Here is a 16,023-nt window from a genome sequence, read left to right as displayed (position 1 = left end):
AGCCCTCCTTACCTCTTGATTTAGGAAACAGTACAGAACCGCAACAATGAGACCCTGTAAGGAGGTAAAGCACAGAAATTAAATAACTGAACTGGCAGCTGGGGGAAATCAGGACTGTGGGCCAAATGGATTCCTCTAGATTTCTCTACCTCGTTCCTGGGATTCTCCATTGGCCATTCTTCCCTCCCAAACCACACCACTGTCCCTCTCCCACACCCTCCTCTGGTCCCCCCTCCCCAAAGATGTTATATGCTCCTGACAGGGGTGGACCTTAGTAATACGGTGTCCTTAAAAGGTAAAGGGACCCCCGACCATTAGGTCCAGTCGTGACCAACTCTGGGGTTGCGGCGCTCATCTCGCATTATTGGCCGAGGGAGCCGGCGTACAGCTTCCAGGTCATGTGGCCAGCATGACAAAGCCGCTTCTGGCAAACCAGAGCAGCACATGGAAACGCCGTTTACCTTCCCGCTGTAGCGGTCCCTATTTATCTAACTTGCATTTTGATGTGCTTTCGAACTGCTAGGTTGGCAGGAGCTGGGACCAAGCAACGGGAGCTCACCCCGTCACAGGGATTTGAACTGCCGACCTTCTGATCAGCCACCTGGGTCTCTGGGGCTCGTCCAGGACTGGTGTCCTTAGTGAGGACAAAATTTGAGGCTCCCCCCCCCCCTGGCCACACTTTGAATTGTGCTCGGAAATGTGCTGGGAGCCAATGTAGGTCTTTCAGGACTGGTGTTATATGGTGCTAACTAGGCTTCAAGACGGAGGACTCTAGGTCCCTGTCAGAGCCCTCGCGCCTCCTTACTGAAGTAATAGCTTACTAGGCGGGAAGTCACCCCCTTGGGTGGCTGGGGCGGGGAAACTTACATGTGATCCCTGAATGTTTGAACCACTAGGGAATGTGACTCCTGTAATGGATTAGACCCAGGAGGGAAGATTTATTACACCCTGGATTAGAAAGAGTTAATCCACCTCCAGCTTAACTGACAGCGCATCTTTAGGAGGCGGGACGGTGCCCGGTTTAAAAAGGAGGGAGGGAATAACCGTTTTGGCAGTTGGAAGAGGGGGAGTGTGGTGACTTAGAGGGAAGAAGAAGGTTGTGGGGCCAGGATAGTGGCGGTTTAGGTTAGGCTTAGGATAACTTGAAGTTAAAGTCTGGCAGAGTTAATGTACAACTGTAACTAAGCTTGTAAACTTACGCATCGTTAAGAAAAGAAGAACCTATGTTCTCAAGAAAATGAAATTCATCTTTTCGTGCCAAAAAGTATTGTCTTGGTTATTCCAGCAGCGTATTAAAACTCACAGAGGTGGAGACTCAGAAAAGGGCAAAACTTACCTAAGGAAAAGGGGATAGTTTGTGTCCTAGAGTCACACAGGAAGGGCAGTACTGTATGGTGTAAACCTAGAGTGCCACAAGTTTGCCAGGGTGATATGGCAGACTGATACAGTGGGGATCTGAGTTGAGGGAGCCCCTGTTCTGTAGGCAAGAGGTTGTTCATTCAAATAGCCCTGAGTGTTTGTGAGGTCAGGCCACGAAAGCTGGAATTAGACTCTCTTTACTGAGAAGCCCAGAACTGAGGGGTTTATTTTAAGGCGTAAGGAATTGAGTGGGGATTGCTTTACCCCTGTACCCTTTTTTCTCATAATCTATTGGCAACGTCGGCAAGGGGGTTCGTTACAACTCCCAGGCTGAAGCAAGCTACTCAGCAATAATCCAACTCTTATAAAGGCAACTTCATCCATGATCAGAACTTTTGTCTAGTCACTGCTAGACTATACCAGAAAATGTGGCTGGGGCTGACGGCCATTGAAGAGACAAAGGTACCTCAACCCTGATTTAGATGATACCCTGAATTGTGTGAACAATTCAGTCTGAGAGCAGCAGCAGCAGTGAGCTAATTTGTGATTATAAGAAAAGATGAGCCTCCTAACCCTAAAATAAACTCAGCAGTGGCCCTGACGCTATAGTAGCATCGGAAACACCCGTGCTGTTACAAGATTTAATCTCTGCAACAAAAACAAAAAGTCCTACACTTGCACTATATAAAACTTTACTTAACAGGAAGAAATATGATTTAGAATATGAAAGACAAAAACAGAGTAAAGAGCTAGGAGTACAGATAACAAATGATATATGGGAGACAAGTATAAAATCAATAGAAAAAGCCTCTATGGATTTAAGACTTAGACTTATTCAACAGAAAATAGTATTTAGAGTCCTCTGGACTCCAGCAAGATTATATCAGGAGAAAATAACAAGTGCAGATAATTGCTGGCGATGTGGGAGTAAAAATGCAAATTTTATACATATGTTGATTAACTGGCCAACGATCAGACCATTCTAGAGCGAGGTGAAGATATTTATAGCAAAAGTAATAAAAAGAAACTATAATAATATCTTTATTACAGTCGTAGACCAGCAAAAGAAAAAAACAACCCAGTAATACATAAAATAGATAGTTCTTAAGTATCATCCTTGAGCAATACTGTTTCATAATCCTATTTTAAATTAAAATTAGGTTAAAATTTAATGAGGGATAGTTCCCTTTAACTGTTATCTGCTATGAATTAATAGGCGGCTTTATCACTGTTATTGATTGATGTCACGGCATGTCTTAGTCTTGATGCGTAGTAACAAAATTTAGCTACATTCTTAGTGCACTCTGGATTAAAATCTGCTAGTAGGTATCTAGTAAGCATTTCAGTTGAGCGGCCTGGTAAGTTTTTTAACAAGGGTTCAATTAATTCCTTCCTCGTGTCTCGATACAATGTGCAATGCAGGAGGACATGACTTATAGATTCAATCTCCTTGTTATTACAAGGACATACTGTAGTCTCTGTTCTACTGGGATCTGGAGATATCTACCAGTTAACAATGCCGAGGTTAGAGCATTGAAACGAGCCCTAGTGAAGGCCCACCGATATCTTGGATTTTCTAACGTTTTTAAATAATTAGCTAGATAATTTAATCGGTGCTCGTACAGTTGTCTATGTATTAAGGAAAGTCAGGTTAAGTTGTTTTGTCGATCAATATATGAGATTCTTTGTGTGGCAATGTCCCTCCCCAACCCGAAATAAGAGACAAGACACAGGAAGTTAAGTTTAAAGTGGGTGAAAAGGCCACAACTTTATTGGTTAAGGATGTTGAGCGGTATTGGCTTAGGCATTGGACCCTAACCGATTATATCCGACTGCAACCCGTGTGTTACAGTCCGGGAGAAATTAACCACCAGAAAGGAGCCCGGTGATATATATCTACCGAGACACCTCCTGTGGCCACCGTTGGGGGGTGCTCTAAGGCCCTGACCTCCGTAGGCCCAGGACAAAGCTACCGCCCCCGGAACCCCTTTAACGGGATTAAATCTCCAATTGCGGGCAGAGGATGACGTGATCTGCCCCCCATACCTTATTTATGCGAAATTTCCAATGCCTAACCGCCAAACCAAGTTGTGACGACATGCTATGAGGTAGGCGAAAAAACCAGTTTGGCTAATCCAAGTGGAAAAAGTCCTACCCGGCCCCCCAGCCAACCAAGGCGACCAACAAAGTCCATAGCAGCGTCGGCCTAGCCTGCCTGCTCGCCTAACCTAAAAGGGGGGGTGGGTGGGTGATCCGATTGCTCTGGCTACCGGGGAGAAGAGAGGCAGAGTTCCCGCCTCCGCCCCGATTTAAACGCGGGCAAAGCTCCGCCTCCCAGCCGGCCCTATTGGCCATCCGGGTGTGACGGAGGCGGGAACCCCATCTCGCGAGAAGGCTGAGTACACAGCCTCTCGCGAAGGTTGGGTCGGTCCCTGCCCACAACGCCACCTCCGCGAGACACGGAAGTGGTTTTGTGTGGCAATGTCCCTCCCCAACCCGAAATAAGAGACAAGACACAGGAAGTTAAGTTTAAAGTGGGTGAAAAGGCCACAACTTTATTGGTTAAGGATGTTGAGCGGTATTGGCTTAGGCATTGGACCCTAACCGATTATATCCGACTGCAACCCGTGTGTTACAGTCCGGGAGAAATTAACCACCAGAAAGGAGCCCGGTGATATATATCTACCGAGACACCTCCTGTGGCCACCGTTGGGGGGTGCTCTAAGGCCCTGACCTCCGTAGGCCCAGGACAAAGCTACCGCCCCCGGAACCCCTTTAACGGGATTAAATCTCCAATTGCGGGCAGAGGATGACGTGATCTGCCCCCCATACCTTATTTATGCGAAATTTCCAATGCCTAACCGCCACTCGAGCCCCAAAGGCTCGCCGCCAATACGCTCACACCCGCAACCAATGTTCCAACCCCCTAATTATGTTGCCTAACCAGATGTCATTCCGTCGTTACGATAAAGGGCTGCTTCAGTGCGCACCAGCTCTGGGTGGGAAATTATCTGCCCATTCAACTCAAGGACCCTGCGCAATACAAATGAATTCAATAACCTCCTGGTTCTGTTCAAAGCCTTTGGGCAAAGCCCGTCACGCCAAACACGCCTCTGCAACAAGGCGGACCACAGCAACGTCATCCCAGGGAAGGAGGCCAGCAGCTTGTCAAAGTCCTCCCAAATATTCCATTTCAATTCTACTGCGTTTCGACACGCCAAATCATTCTCCCCCAACTGTATGAGCAGCGCATGGGGGGGGGGCAACTGAAGCAGCCTTCGCCAGGACTGCGGGGAGAAGCTCTTTCCACCGCATTCCACGCCTGGCAATCCACGATACTTTGACATTTTCTGGGAGGCCGAGGTTACTCCCGAGACCGGTTTCAATTGCCCTTTCTCTGGCCCAATGCACAATGCTGTGACCTGCAATCCACACATTGATGCAGCGCCCACCTGGAAAGGAAACATCGAAAGACGGGGGATCAGAATACCGTGGGTAAGTAAGGCCTGAGGCTAAGCGGGGGGGGGGGGCGCTAACTGTTTTACACGCGTTGGACTTTCCCTTCCCATGGCTGGCGGCTAAGAGGTGGGGCGCAAGTATCCTTTATAGGCATTGGACTTCCACCTTCCTAATTCCTGAATCCTTTCAACCGACAGTCCCAAGTGCATCGCGGAGGTTGCTGCGCCAATACGGAACGAATGGGCTGAAAACTGGCCTGGGTCAACGCCACAAAATGAGAGGGCCTTGCGAAGAACCCGTGTGAACTGAGCGCGCGTGAGCCTAGAACTGTCCTGGTGGATCAACAGTGGCTCTGTGCCAGCCGGTCTCAGATATAGAAAGTTTTTTAGATCCCTCACAGGACAAGGGCCTTGAGCGCCTGATGCTGGGAGGCGAATAGTGGCCCCTAACCCTCGCTGATCTGTTTTTGAACGACGGATGTGAAGTACTGCCAAGGAGCTAGATAAGGATACATCCTGCATCCTGATCCCCCGGGAGGATCCATTAGGGTGGTCCTCGAATACTACTTCTCCCACTCTGAGGGCCCCAAAGAATGCCAGGGAGAAGGCTGCGGAAAACAGGCTTGCTTCATAAGGGGACCAGCAAATGGATGCCAATTGGCTGTGGATGCTGCACAACAGGTCTAAAGTAATGGGTCTCCTGTTGTCGGCCGCCGGCGGCTGTAGCCTGCGCCAGCCTTCCATGGCCCTGCGTAGGTGAAAGTTATTGCAAGGGTCCTTGGAGTACAGCAACTTGCAGAAGAATGAGATCGCCGCAGCGTGCGTGTTAAGTGTCCTGGCCGCGCGGCCCAACTCCCTTAGGTGAACCACATATTGCATGACCTCATGCTCCGTGGGGGGGCCTACAGGTGCCGGTGGGGAGCCCTTTCCTCTAAATTTTAGGAAATCCGCCCACGCGCGTTCGTAAGAGGTCAGCGTTGAGGGAGCGACCGATGCAAGTACTCCCTTTAAAATTTCTCGTTCCCAAGGCTCCATAGGGATTCCGGGAACGGTTCTGGATACAGCTGCGCCTCCGGTGCCAGCAAGCGGAAGCGGTCCATCTGTGAACGAGACAATGCATCGGCGACATCATTATCGACACCCGGAACGAACTTGGCAGTGAAGTGCATGTTTAGCTCCAGACTGTGCAGTACGAAAGCCCGCAAAAGGGTCGACACTCTGTCAGAACGGGATGATTGCCTAGAAATCACGCTGACCACCGCCTGGTTATCGGTACGAAAGCAGACCCTGCGGTTCCTGAATTCCTCGGCCCATAAGTGTACCGCCACCACTATTGGGAAGAATTCTAGAAAGGTCAGGTCCCGCGTGACTGCCGAATTCAGCCAACTGGCTGGCCAAGGCTGAGCGCACCATCTGCCCCTGAAGTAAACCCCGAAACCTATGGACCCGGCTGCATCCGATTGAATCTGGAAATCAGAACCCAGGTTCAGGTTGTCCTGCCAAAGCGACACTCCATTGTAGTGATCCAAGAAGGTAAGCCAAGCCCCTAAATCGGCTTTCACTCCTCGGGGTAAACGGACCCTGTGATATGGCTGTTTGAGACCTATGGTGAGCCTAGCAAGGCGGCGGCAGAACGGGCGCCCCGGAAGTACAACCCTACACGCAAAATTGAGGTGCCCGAGTAAGGATTGAATTTGCTTAAGCGTAACTTTTTTCAGGGGAGTTAGCTGCGAAATTAATTCCTTAAGAGCCGTCAATTTCTCGATGGGTAGGCGGGATGATTGGGCCTCCGTGTCCAATTCGATGCCTAAGTAAGTTAGTTTTGCAGTTGGGCCTTCAGTTTTTTCATGTGCCAGTGGCACCCCCAGCTCCCGCGTAAGGGCGGCGAAGGCCTTCAAGAGGTCGGCGCACTCCCCCGTATTAGCCCCGCCCACGAAGAGGAAGTCATCAAGATAGTGTGTAACACCTGCTAATCCTGTCTTAAAGCGGAGGGCCCAGTCCAAAAATGTGCTGAAGGCCTCAAAAGCCGAGCATGCCACTGAGCAACCCATCGGCATGGCTTTGTCAATGAAATACGCACCCTCAAACCGAAACCCCAACCACTTGAAGTCCTGAGGGTGGACCGGCAAGAGTCGAAACGCTGACTCGATATCGCATTTGGCCAGCAATGCTCCTTTACCATATCGCCTGACAAGCTTAACAGCCTGGTCAAAAGATGCATATTTCACTGTGCAAAGCTCATCTGGGATACCGTCATTTACTGATTTACCAACTGGGAAGGAGAGATTGTGAATAAGTCTGAATTCGCCCGGGGTCTTCTTGGGCACCATGCCAAGAGGGGAAATGTGAAGCCCTGGGATGGGGGGGGTTAGAAAAGGACCAGCTACTCGCCCCGCCGCGATTTCTTTATTAATTTTCTTGATTGCTATATCTGGCCTCTCGCGTATAGATTTTTGGTTATTCGGGGTGCCTGATAGAGGCGGGGTAAGCACCGGGATTCTAAAACCTTGAGAAAAACCTTCCCAGATATACGAGGAGGCGCTGGAATTAGGATAGACGTTTAATAAGGCCCGCAGCGGGGGGAGTTTTATGGGTGAAGCAGCCAGTGATAGGGACAGGTTAGTATCTGTTCTGGCTGGCGGCCGATCCCTGTGCGGGTCCCTGGGAGTTCCTGGTAGCTGTGTTTGAGCCGACACCCCTACCGCCCCGAAAGGGCTGCCTCCCCTTAAAACAGGACGTACCCGGGTGCTGGCCGAGGCATTTCTCGCACTCATGTGCGTACTTACAGTTGGGCCTCTGACAGAGGCCCTTGTTATACTCCCAGCAGACCCTGCGACGCGGATCCCTCCTGGGCTCAAACCTGGCTGATTTTTGAGGCTCCGCCTGCTTCTTTTCGACAAAGGGCACCACGTGGTTACTCCAGTAGTGCTGATTCCTTTGGTCCCAACGCGTCCTTGAGTTCTGAGAGGCGTTTCTACGGAAATCTTCATCGTAGTTAAGAGCCGCCGCTTCCCCCGCCATTGAATAGGCCAGCCTGACATCTATTATGTAGGCCCACAAATGCATTGCCCTTTTGGGGTATGCTGCTGCGATTACTGCAGCCCAAATGTGAATACCCGTCTGCCAATTCTCAAAAGTACGGTCAGCACGCGGGGTTCTATATCTACGCTTACCGAATTGCTTCCTTTTTTCTCCTTTTCCCAACATTTGTGATAGGGGCAGCAGCGTAAAAACATCGATATAATCGCCATTCAAGATCTTTTCACGTTTACGATTAGACAGGTGAGAACCCACAATTATGTCAATGTCTGAATTGGTGGAGGATTTAACCTCAGGCACCAACCCACCATCCCGCCATTCCAGCGTGCCGTTAAAGCCCCTGCGGTGGGAGCTCGCCCTCCTCCTATGCACCCAGACCGGAAGACCCATCTGTTCTTCTGCCTCCCCCCAGTAATCCTCCATGGGAACCTCCGTGTCAGAGTCGGAAGACGTACCTGAGTCCTCATCCGAGTCGTCTTTCCTGGTGCGCTTCCTCTTCTCCGTCTTCTTCTTTGCTTTTCCTCCAGCCCGAGGTGCCTCACCCCCCGCCGGCTCTCCGAGGGGCTCGGCCACCGACCGGGTGCCAGCATCCTCCCGCGATGCCATCGACCCCGCGACCAACAAAGGAGGCCCGGAATGGGCCTGCGAGGATTGGGATCTAAAGAGGTCTGAAATGGTCTGAGCAGACATGAGGGGCGAGACTGGTGTGCGAACCTGATCATGAGAGGCTTGGGGCAGGCTAGCTGAAGAGGTCTGGAGGCCCTGCGCCATGGTCTGGGCCTGTTGAGCGTGCTGCAGGAAAGAAGCCGACGTGCCCTGCTGGGCCCTCAAATCCTGTTGGGAGGTTTGAAGCAAGGCAGCCCGGGGGGGGTTAGTGTGACGCGGGCCGGGCTGTATGCCCTGAGCCATGGTCTGAGCCATGGTCTGGGCCTGCTGAGCGGGCTGCAAGATAGAAGCGGATGTGCCCTGTAGGGCCATCGAATCCTGCGCTATGGCCTGACTCTGCTGACGGTTCTGCTGAAGGATCTGTAGGGAAGTAGCCGATGTACCCGGCTGGTTATCCATATCCTGCTGAGAGCCCAGGACCACCTCCCCACTGGACTGCGAGCTAAAGAAAGAGAGGGAAGAGCTAGATAACTGAGTGTTGCCCGGGGGGGTTTCAGGAACGCCGGCTTGGGTATTGCTAATACCATTCTGGGCCCCTCTGCTCGCGGAGGCGAGAGATACACATAAAGGGGCAAGAGTGGAGCACAACGGTCCCAGCTGATTGCAAATATTCTGTAAATTGGAAGCCACTTGGGCCAAAGCCTCGGGGTTAAAAGAGGGAGCCGGGCCTGATGAGGCATCGACAGCAGCCCCTGCGGAAGCAGCACCCTTAGCGGACTTGCTGCGCATACTGCGTCCAGAAGGCATCCTCTTGGAGGTAACTACAAGCACTTAAGGAGACCACCGGAAGCGAAACGCTTGTAATTTAATAATAGAAGCTGCAATGCTAATTACGCCCCCGCTGCCAGATCTGCCTAATTAAACGTGCACTATAATTAACCGAATAAATAAGCAAAGGCCACAAACCTCAGGTATAACAAATTACCCAGCGGGTGACAAACTAGAAAGAGGAAAAATGAATAAATGGCTAATTAATACCCTGAGGAAACAACCAGGGAAAAACTAAATTAAATTTTCCCCGAGCAGATCAACCGGGAGGGAAGGAAACCGCTTTCGCACTTGGGGAAAAATGAAACAAATAATCCTAATCAACGCAAGGAATAAACAACACCAGGAAAAAACAAGGCAATTAGACACGAGAAATGGTAACTAACAGAGGAAATAAGCAACTAAGGCAATTGGGACGCGAAAATGCAAATAAACAGAGGGAGCAGACAACTGAGTAAATGGGCAGAGAAGCCTCATACAATTCCGCCAGTAGGCAAGTCGCGGTTAATTATTCCCACACACGCTCAATCACACAATATGCCTGTAACGAATATAAACATATATGGGCCTTATCAAAGTTATGGCGGCAGAGAAAAGGCAAACCAGAGCCACCCCACAGGCAGCTGCGACTAAGCAGGGGAAACCTCAGGAGGGGGGCACCAAAATGGCCGCTGAGGCCTGCACGCTATGACCTCCTCAAGATGGCCGCCAAGGCCAATCCACGTGGTGAGTCTGCCCTCACCTGAAATGGCTGCCTCGACACACGTGCCCTAAACTGCACGGGAACTACAATAAGCGTGAGATTGCTGGGAACGAACAAAAGAGAACAAAGGAGAGCACAAGTCACAGGGGGGGAATATAAAATTAAACTAAGTCTGCTGAGACCCCACGTGCCCTAAAACGAACAGTAAATAGAATTAAATCACAAGATTACTGAGGACTAACAACAGAGAGCCCAAGTCGCAGGGGAACGGAGTAGGTGGAAACCCCACAGCCCCGCACGATCAAAGCTGCGCGCTCGTAAAGCTCACCACCTCCGCCGGGACGTTCGCTGCTGAAATACGACTGCTGGCTGGATAGGTCGCCGGGAGGCAGCCGCCTCGACCGGCAACGCTGGCGATGCTCCGAACGGCCCCTGGCTGTACAAAGCGGGCTACGTGCCCGGTGGGGAGGCGAGCCTCGGATGGCTCCGCCTCGCTGGATGCCGGCTGAGGACCCCTCCGCCGCTGGGGCCTCCCGGCCACTGGCCGCAGAAGGAAGAGGGCGAGCACGCTCCCGAAAAGAGGGAGGACAGGGCAGGAATCGCGGCCGAAAAGGCAAGCGCCAACCGCGCGGCCCTCTTAAAGCTGCCCGCCCACGCACCGCCGATCAGCTGTTCAGCGGGAGTAGGAGCGGCGCCGGCAAGCGCTAGCGGCGCTTCTGCAAATCTTCAGTAAAAAGGCCACACCGCTCCGACGATCGTGAATAGCCTGCAAAGAAAATGCTGAAGCCGCAAGGTGAGGGTGAACCGGCAAGGTAAAGCAATCGGGAGCTCAAAAGGCTGATCCGATTGCTCTGGCTACCGGGGAGAAGAGAGGCAGAGTTCCCGCCTCCGCCCCGATTTAAACGCGGGCAAAGCTCCGCCTCCCAGCCGGCCCTATTGGCCATCCGGGTGTGACGGAGGCGGGAACCCCATCTCGCGAGAAGGCTGAGTACACAGCCTCTCGCGAAGGTTGGGTCGGTCCCTGCCCACAACGCCACCTCCGCGAGACACGGAAGTGGTTTTCCTTAATTAGCTTTTTCGCCCTTTCCCATCCCATGGACAGAGTGGACCCCACTGGCAGTCCATACAAGACTAATTTCTTTTGGATGGTCTGCTCCCATGTAGATCGAAATCTATCAGTGAAGATTAGGGGGAGAAGGCCATTTGGAGTCTTATTCACTTTTATCCAGTACTGTAGAGCTGATTGCCATACTTTAGATTATACTTCCTGTAGTCCAGTTTCCAATCGTAAGGCTGCATTAGGAACGCATTTGGGTGTTAGGAATATAGATCTTAAAAAACCCGATTGGATTTTCTCATACGCATCCAATTTAGAGGTTATCATAAAGATAAAGAAACTGTTATTTAGGGGGAACTGAATTTAATTCTAAATTACATTCCGGAAACTTGGAAGATCTCAAGGGGCCAAAAATAGTGGTTTTATCACGCTATATTAGGAGCAAAACAACTTGTTTTGAGGAACTGGAAGAGTCACAAAAAGATTCCACTGAGCACATGGATTGATAATATGGACAGATTAGCTACATACAAAAGAATTGCTTATCGACACAAAATAAGAATGGATAAATGCAAAGAAATTTGGAATGAATATCTAAGTGACAAGGCAGATAACAGTGGGAAATAGAGTTGGGAGAGAGTGGTGATAAACAAGGAGTAGGCATAGGGATATTACTGTATCTAAATTTGTGTTGTCAATTTGTGCTATTATTGTTATTATGGTTTTTTGTTGTATGTGTATTTTTAGTTCGGTGTTTGTACTGATTGGAAAAAGTGAATGAATAAATAATAATAATAATAATAATAATAATAAACAACCCAGCAGTGGCAAAGCACACTAGTAAAATCTGACTCATTCCTTAAGTCCATACTCCACCTGGAATGAGCCGATGCAGAGCTCCAGCGAGAGACGGACCCCCACATTGGCGTAATCAGGAAGAAAATTGAAGATGATGTAATGCGTCCCAAACAGAGGGATGAGGAGCAGAGTCGACTTACAGAGGCGTCTGGTTTGGGGGGAGAAATCGGGAGAAAACCACAGTCACGACATCCTGGCTTACAGAAAACGGGCACAAGATGGCACTCCTAGCACCTAAACTGATCTAAAGTGATGGTCAGGGCCCGTTGGAACTGGCAAGGCAGAAAATGAGGGGAGCCGCTAAAAGGTGGAATTTGAGCCAATGGAAGAGGGAGCAAACAGATCCTAGCTTTGTCCCCACCACCTATCTGTTGATGGGAGGCAGCGCTAACAAGGAGGTGCAGCTATTGGCACCTCCCACGCTGGTTGTAAGTAAAGAGGCAGGTGGGGACTGGCTGAGATTGGGGGGTCAGTGCCTCATTCCCTCTGATGAATGCTGGTGGTCCATACTCTGCGGCCATGAGTCCTGTACATTTGCTGCTTGTTCTTAAAGGAAGTCCCTTCCATCCTGAGCATGCTACCACTCAGGCAGAGGGGAGAGGTCTGGAGCAGGACCACACTATTGGCCGAGAGACTAGAAACATTTGGCTTCTCCTCTCCTCGATCTGTTTATGCTCCAGTTTTATTACTTAAGTGCCTGGGTTGGTTTGTTTTTCCTCCTCCCTCCTCCTCCCTTTCCCCCTTTTGTGCTGTGCCTCTTAAGATTGCGAGCCTGGGAGCAGACGCTGCCTCGTTACTGAAATGTACAAGCCTTTTTAGCCAAAGAGTACAAGCCTTTTTAGCCAAAGAAACAATCACTCCCATTGTGTGACACCCCACCCCAGATGTTCTAGAACTAAGGAATGAAAAAGAAACATTCCGCTATCTTCACCCCATTTCAAATTCCTGTGAACCTCAGATCTTTCTCTAAGCCCTCTGCTCAAAAACATGTTCACAGTATGCAGTATGCAGCCTGCCAGCATTTCTTCATGCACGCTGGCTGGTTCCACTCAATTCACCTGTACTGAGATGAGTTGTTGAAACTGATTTTTCCTGGATCCAGTTTTTTCAGCAGGATTCTGATGATGTTGATAAAAAGGATGAAGTTGACCTGTCCCAGATGAAGGGAGGAGAGAGGGGAAGAGGGAAGAGGGAAGAAGAGATTGATTGATTGATTGATTGGCCACCCTTCACCAGATTCAAAATATATCCTCCAAAATGTTCTGGATAGAGAAATGATCTTGAGCTTTGCGCGAATGGGGGAGAATATTCAAATCATATTCTGGAAAACACACTCGTTTTCTTTCTTTCTTTTCTTTTCAAATATATTTATTGATACTTGCCCAAAGATATACAAAAGTTCATACCCAATACAAGCACACACTCTTTTTCTATGGGAGTTAAAAAGAAAGAACATTCTCAGACAGAAAACCCTCTTCGGAGAAGGTTTGGCTTACTCTGCAATAAACCACAACAAAAGCAACAATCAAATAACCACTAGAACCATCAGACATCAGATAAAACTAAGCAGTATGCAAGAAGCAAGATTTTAAAAGGACTAGATCAACAGAGACTGGGATGATGCGTTAGCAGTCTTTGAACGTCTCTCTCTCTCTCTCTCTCTCTCTCTCTCTCTCTCTCTCTCCTTAACACACACACACACACACACACACACACACACACACACACACACAGAGAGAGAGAGAGAGAGAGAGAGAGAGAGAGAGAGAGAGAGAGAGAGAGTTACAGGTAGGTAGCCGTGTTGGTCTGATGTAGTCAAAACAAAATAAAAAAAATTCTTTCCAGCAGCACCTTAGAGACCAACTAAGTTTGTCATTGGTATGAGCTTTCGTGTGCATGCACACTTCTTCAGATACATTGAAACAGAAGTCACCAGAAGTATTACTCAGAAGGGTGGTGGGATTGGGTGATTGGCTGATAGGTGTGGTAAACCTGTTGATGACTGTTAACAACTGCAATTGGTCTTACAGGAAAAAGCAAAGGGTGAGATGGCTAAAATAGCTTTATCATGTATAATGAGATAAGAATCAAAATAAAAAAATTCCTTCAGTAGCACCTTAAAGACCAACTAAGTTTATATTTTGGTATGAGCTTTTGTGTGCATGCACACTTCTTCAGATACATGCACACGAAAGCTCATACCAAAATATAAACTTAGTTGGTCTTTAAGGTGCTACTGAAGGAATTTTTTTATTTTGCTTCGACTCAGACCAACACGGCTACCTACCTGTAATGAGATAAGAATCCAATGTCTTTATTCAGACCAGGTCTCTCCATGGTTTTAAGTTTGGTTGTTGTTGTTGTTTAGTCGTTTAGTCGTGTCCGACTCTTCGTGACCCCATGGACCATAGTTTGGTAATAAGTTGCAATTTATTACATAAGTTTGGTAATAAGTTGCAATTCAGCAACTTCTCTTTCCAGTCTATTTCTGAAATTCTTTTGCAATAAGACAGCTACTTGGGGATCTTGTATAGAATGTCCTGGGAGATTGAAGTGTTCTCCTACTGGTTTCTCTGTCTTGTGATTCCTGGTGTCAGATTTATGTCCATTTATCGTTTGGTGGAGGGTTTGTCCTGTTTGTCCAATATAGAGAGCTGAAGGGCACTGTCGGCATTTGATGGATAAGGGCTTGGTGACTTCTGTTTCGGTCTATCTGAAGAAGTGTGCATGCACACAAAAGCTCATACCTACGACAAACTTAGTTCGTCTCTAAGGTGCTACTGGAAGGAATTTTTTTATTTTGTTTTGACACGCAGAGAGAGAGAGAGAGAGAAAGAAAGAAAGAGAGAGAGAGTTATGAAAGCCAGGACTTCCCACCATTCAAGTATACAAAAATGCAAATAGGATACATACCCCGACAGAAAAGATAATGGGTCCTTTGATTAGCCACCAGTAAGGAGAGCCTTGGTTTGCATCCCAGCAGCTGGAAAGAGCATGCAATGGTTAATGCAAATGAATGTGTGGTCTTTTCTGAATATTGTTTGATTGAATTATTTATCCTTCCTCTTGTGTTTCTCTCTCCATTGGTGGAGTGGGGGGTTGGGTCCATTCTTAACAGGGCCGGCCCTACTATTATACAGAGACAGCTGCCTCAGGCGACAGGTGCTGGCAGGGAGGAGGCAGCAGTCAAATATGGGAAGAGAGTGCTTGTATGTGCAACACAGCCGACCTCTGGCACCCTCTAAACAAGGCAGTCTTAAATTTGCTTTGTCTCATTTTTGCATCACTTTACAATTTCTTTTGTTTAAAAAGTCCTCCCCAAAAATTTGCCAGCATTTTACTGTGTATTTTTACACACCGTTTTGCCCAAATCAGGGGTGTCCCTGGAAAATAGGGACACTTGGAGGGTCTGAGACGAGAAATGCCATAAGGGACCTTCCTGTTTGGCCTTTACCTGAGCAACAATGATCTTCCAGGCAATTTTTTGGATTTTTGTGTGCGTTAAGCATCAGCCCAACACTAATTTGACTACTTTAAGCCTGTGCAACTTGTGATATACACACACACTACAATCCAAAGACAGGCCAACAGCCACCACTTGCCACATTTGCAATAGCAGGTTGACCACCTGTTATGTACTGAGCTGAATCCTAGAACAATAGGATCCAGAATGCAGCAGTCTGATTGGTCTGCAGGAGCCACCCAATCCAGCTCCAGGTGGAAGTGAATCAGCAACCTGATTGGCCTGCAGGAGCAGCCAATCAAGCTGCTGGCAAAAGTCAATCCGCAACCTGATTGGCCTGCAGGAGCAGCCAATCAGGCTCCTGGCAGAAGTCAATCCACAACCTGATTGGCCCACAGGTGCAGCCCTGAAGTAGCCAATCACGCAAGGCCCATTGTGTAAATAATGTATATAAGCAGACGTTTTTTGGGGAAAGAGCCATTCTTCTTCTCTTCTTCCTCTATTGCTACTACAAGCTGAATAAAGAGCATGAAATTCACTCTCGACTCCGAGTATATTTCACCACCAAAAGGGAGATGAGCATCTCTGGGGAGAGTCACCATGCATGGCTCATAGATCCATAGCTCGGTGGGCCAGTATTTCTGGAAGCTTG

At 48.8% G+C, this 16,023-nt stretch overlaps 1 protein-coding gene across 1 annotated transcript in view; it reads right to left on the bottom strand.

Moving 5' to 3' along the window:
- The window catches only part of GHRHR (growth hormone releasing hormone receptor), a 41,813-nt gene that overhangs the window by 4,548 nt on the left and 21,242 nt on the right, over positions 1-16,023 (bottom strand). The window contains exons 10-13 of the mRNA XM_035129516.3: positions 14,816-14,891; positions 12,967-13,052; positions 11,927-12,056; positions 13-54 (exon numbers count right to left, since the gene is read on the bottom strand). Of these exons, the coding sequence (XP_034985407.1) occupies positions 13-54; positions 11,927-12,056; positions 12,967-13,052; positions 14,816-14,891 (334 nt within the window). The remainder of the gene's footprint in view (positions 1-12; positions 55-11,926; positions 12,057-12,966; positions 13,053-14,815; positions 14,892-16,023) is intronic.

The sequence above is a fragment of the Zootoca vivipara genome, chromosome 11, assembly GCF_965207765.1.
Source record: "Zootoca vivipara chromosome 11, rZooViv2.hap1.1, whole genome shotgun sequence".
NCBI lineage: Eukaryota > Metazoa > Chordata > Lepidosauria > Squamata > Lacertidae > Zootoca > Zootoca vivipara.
The sequence above is the reverse complement of the archived record's forward strand: the minus strand, read 5'-3'. Positions and strand labels throughout refer to the sequence as shown.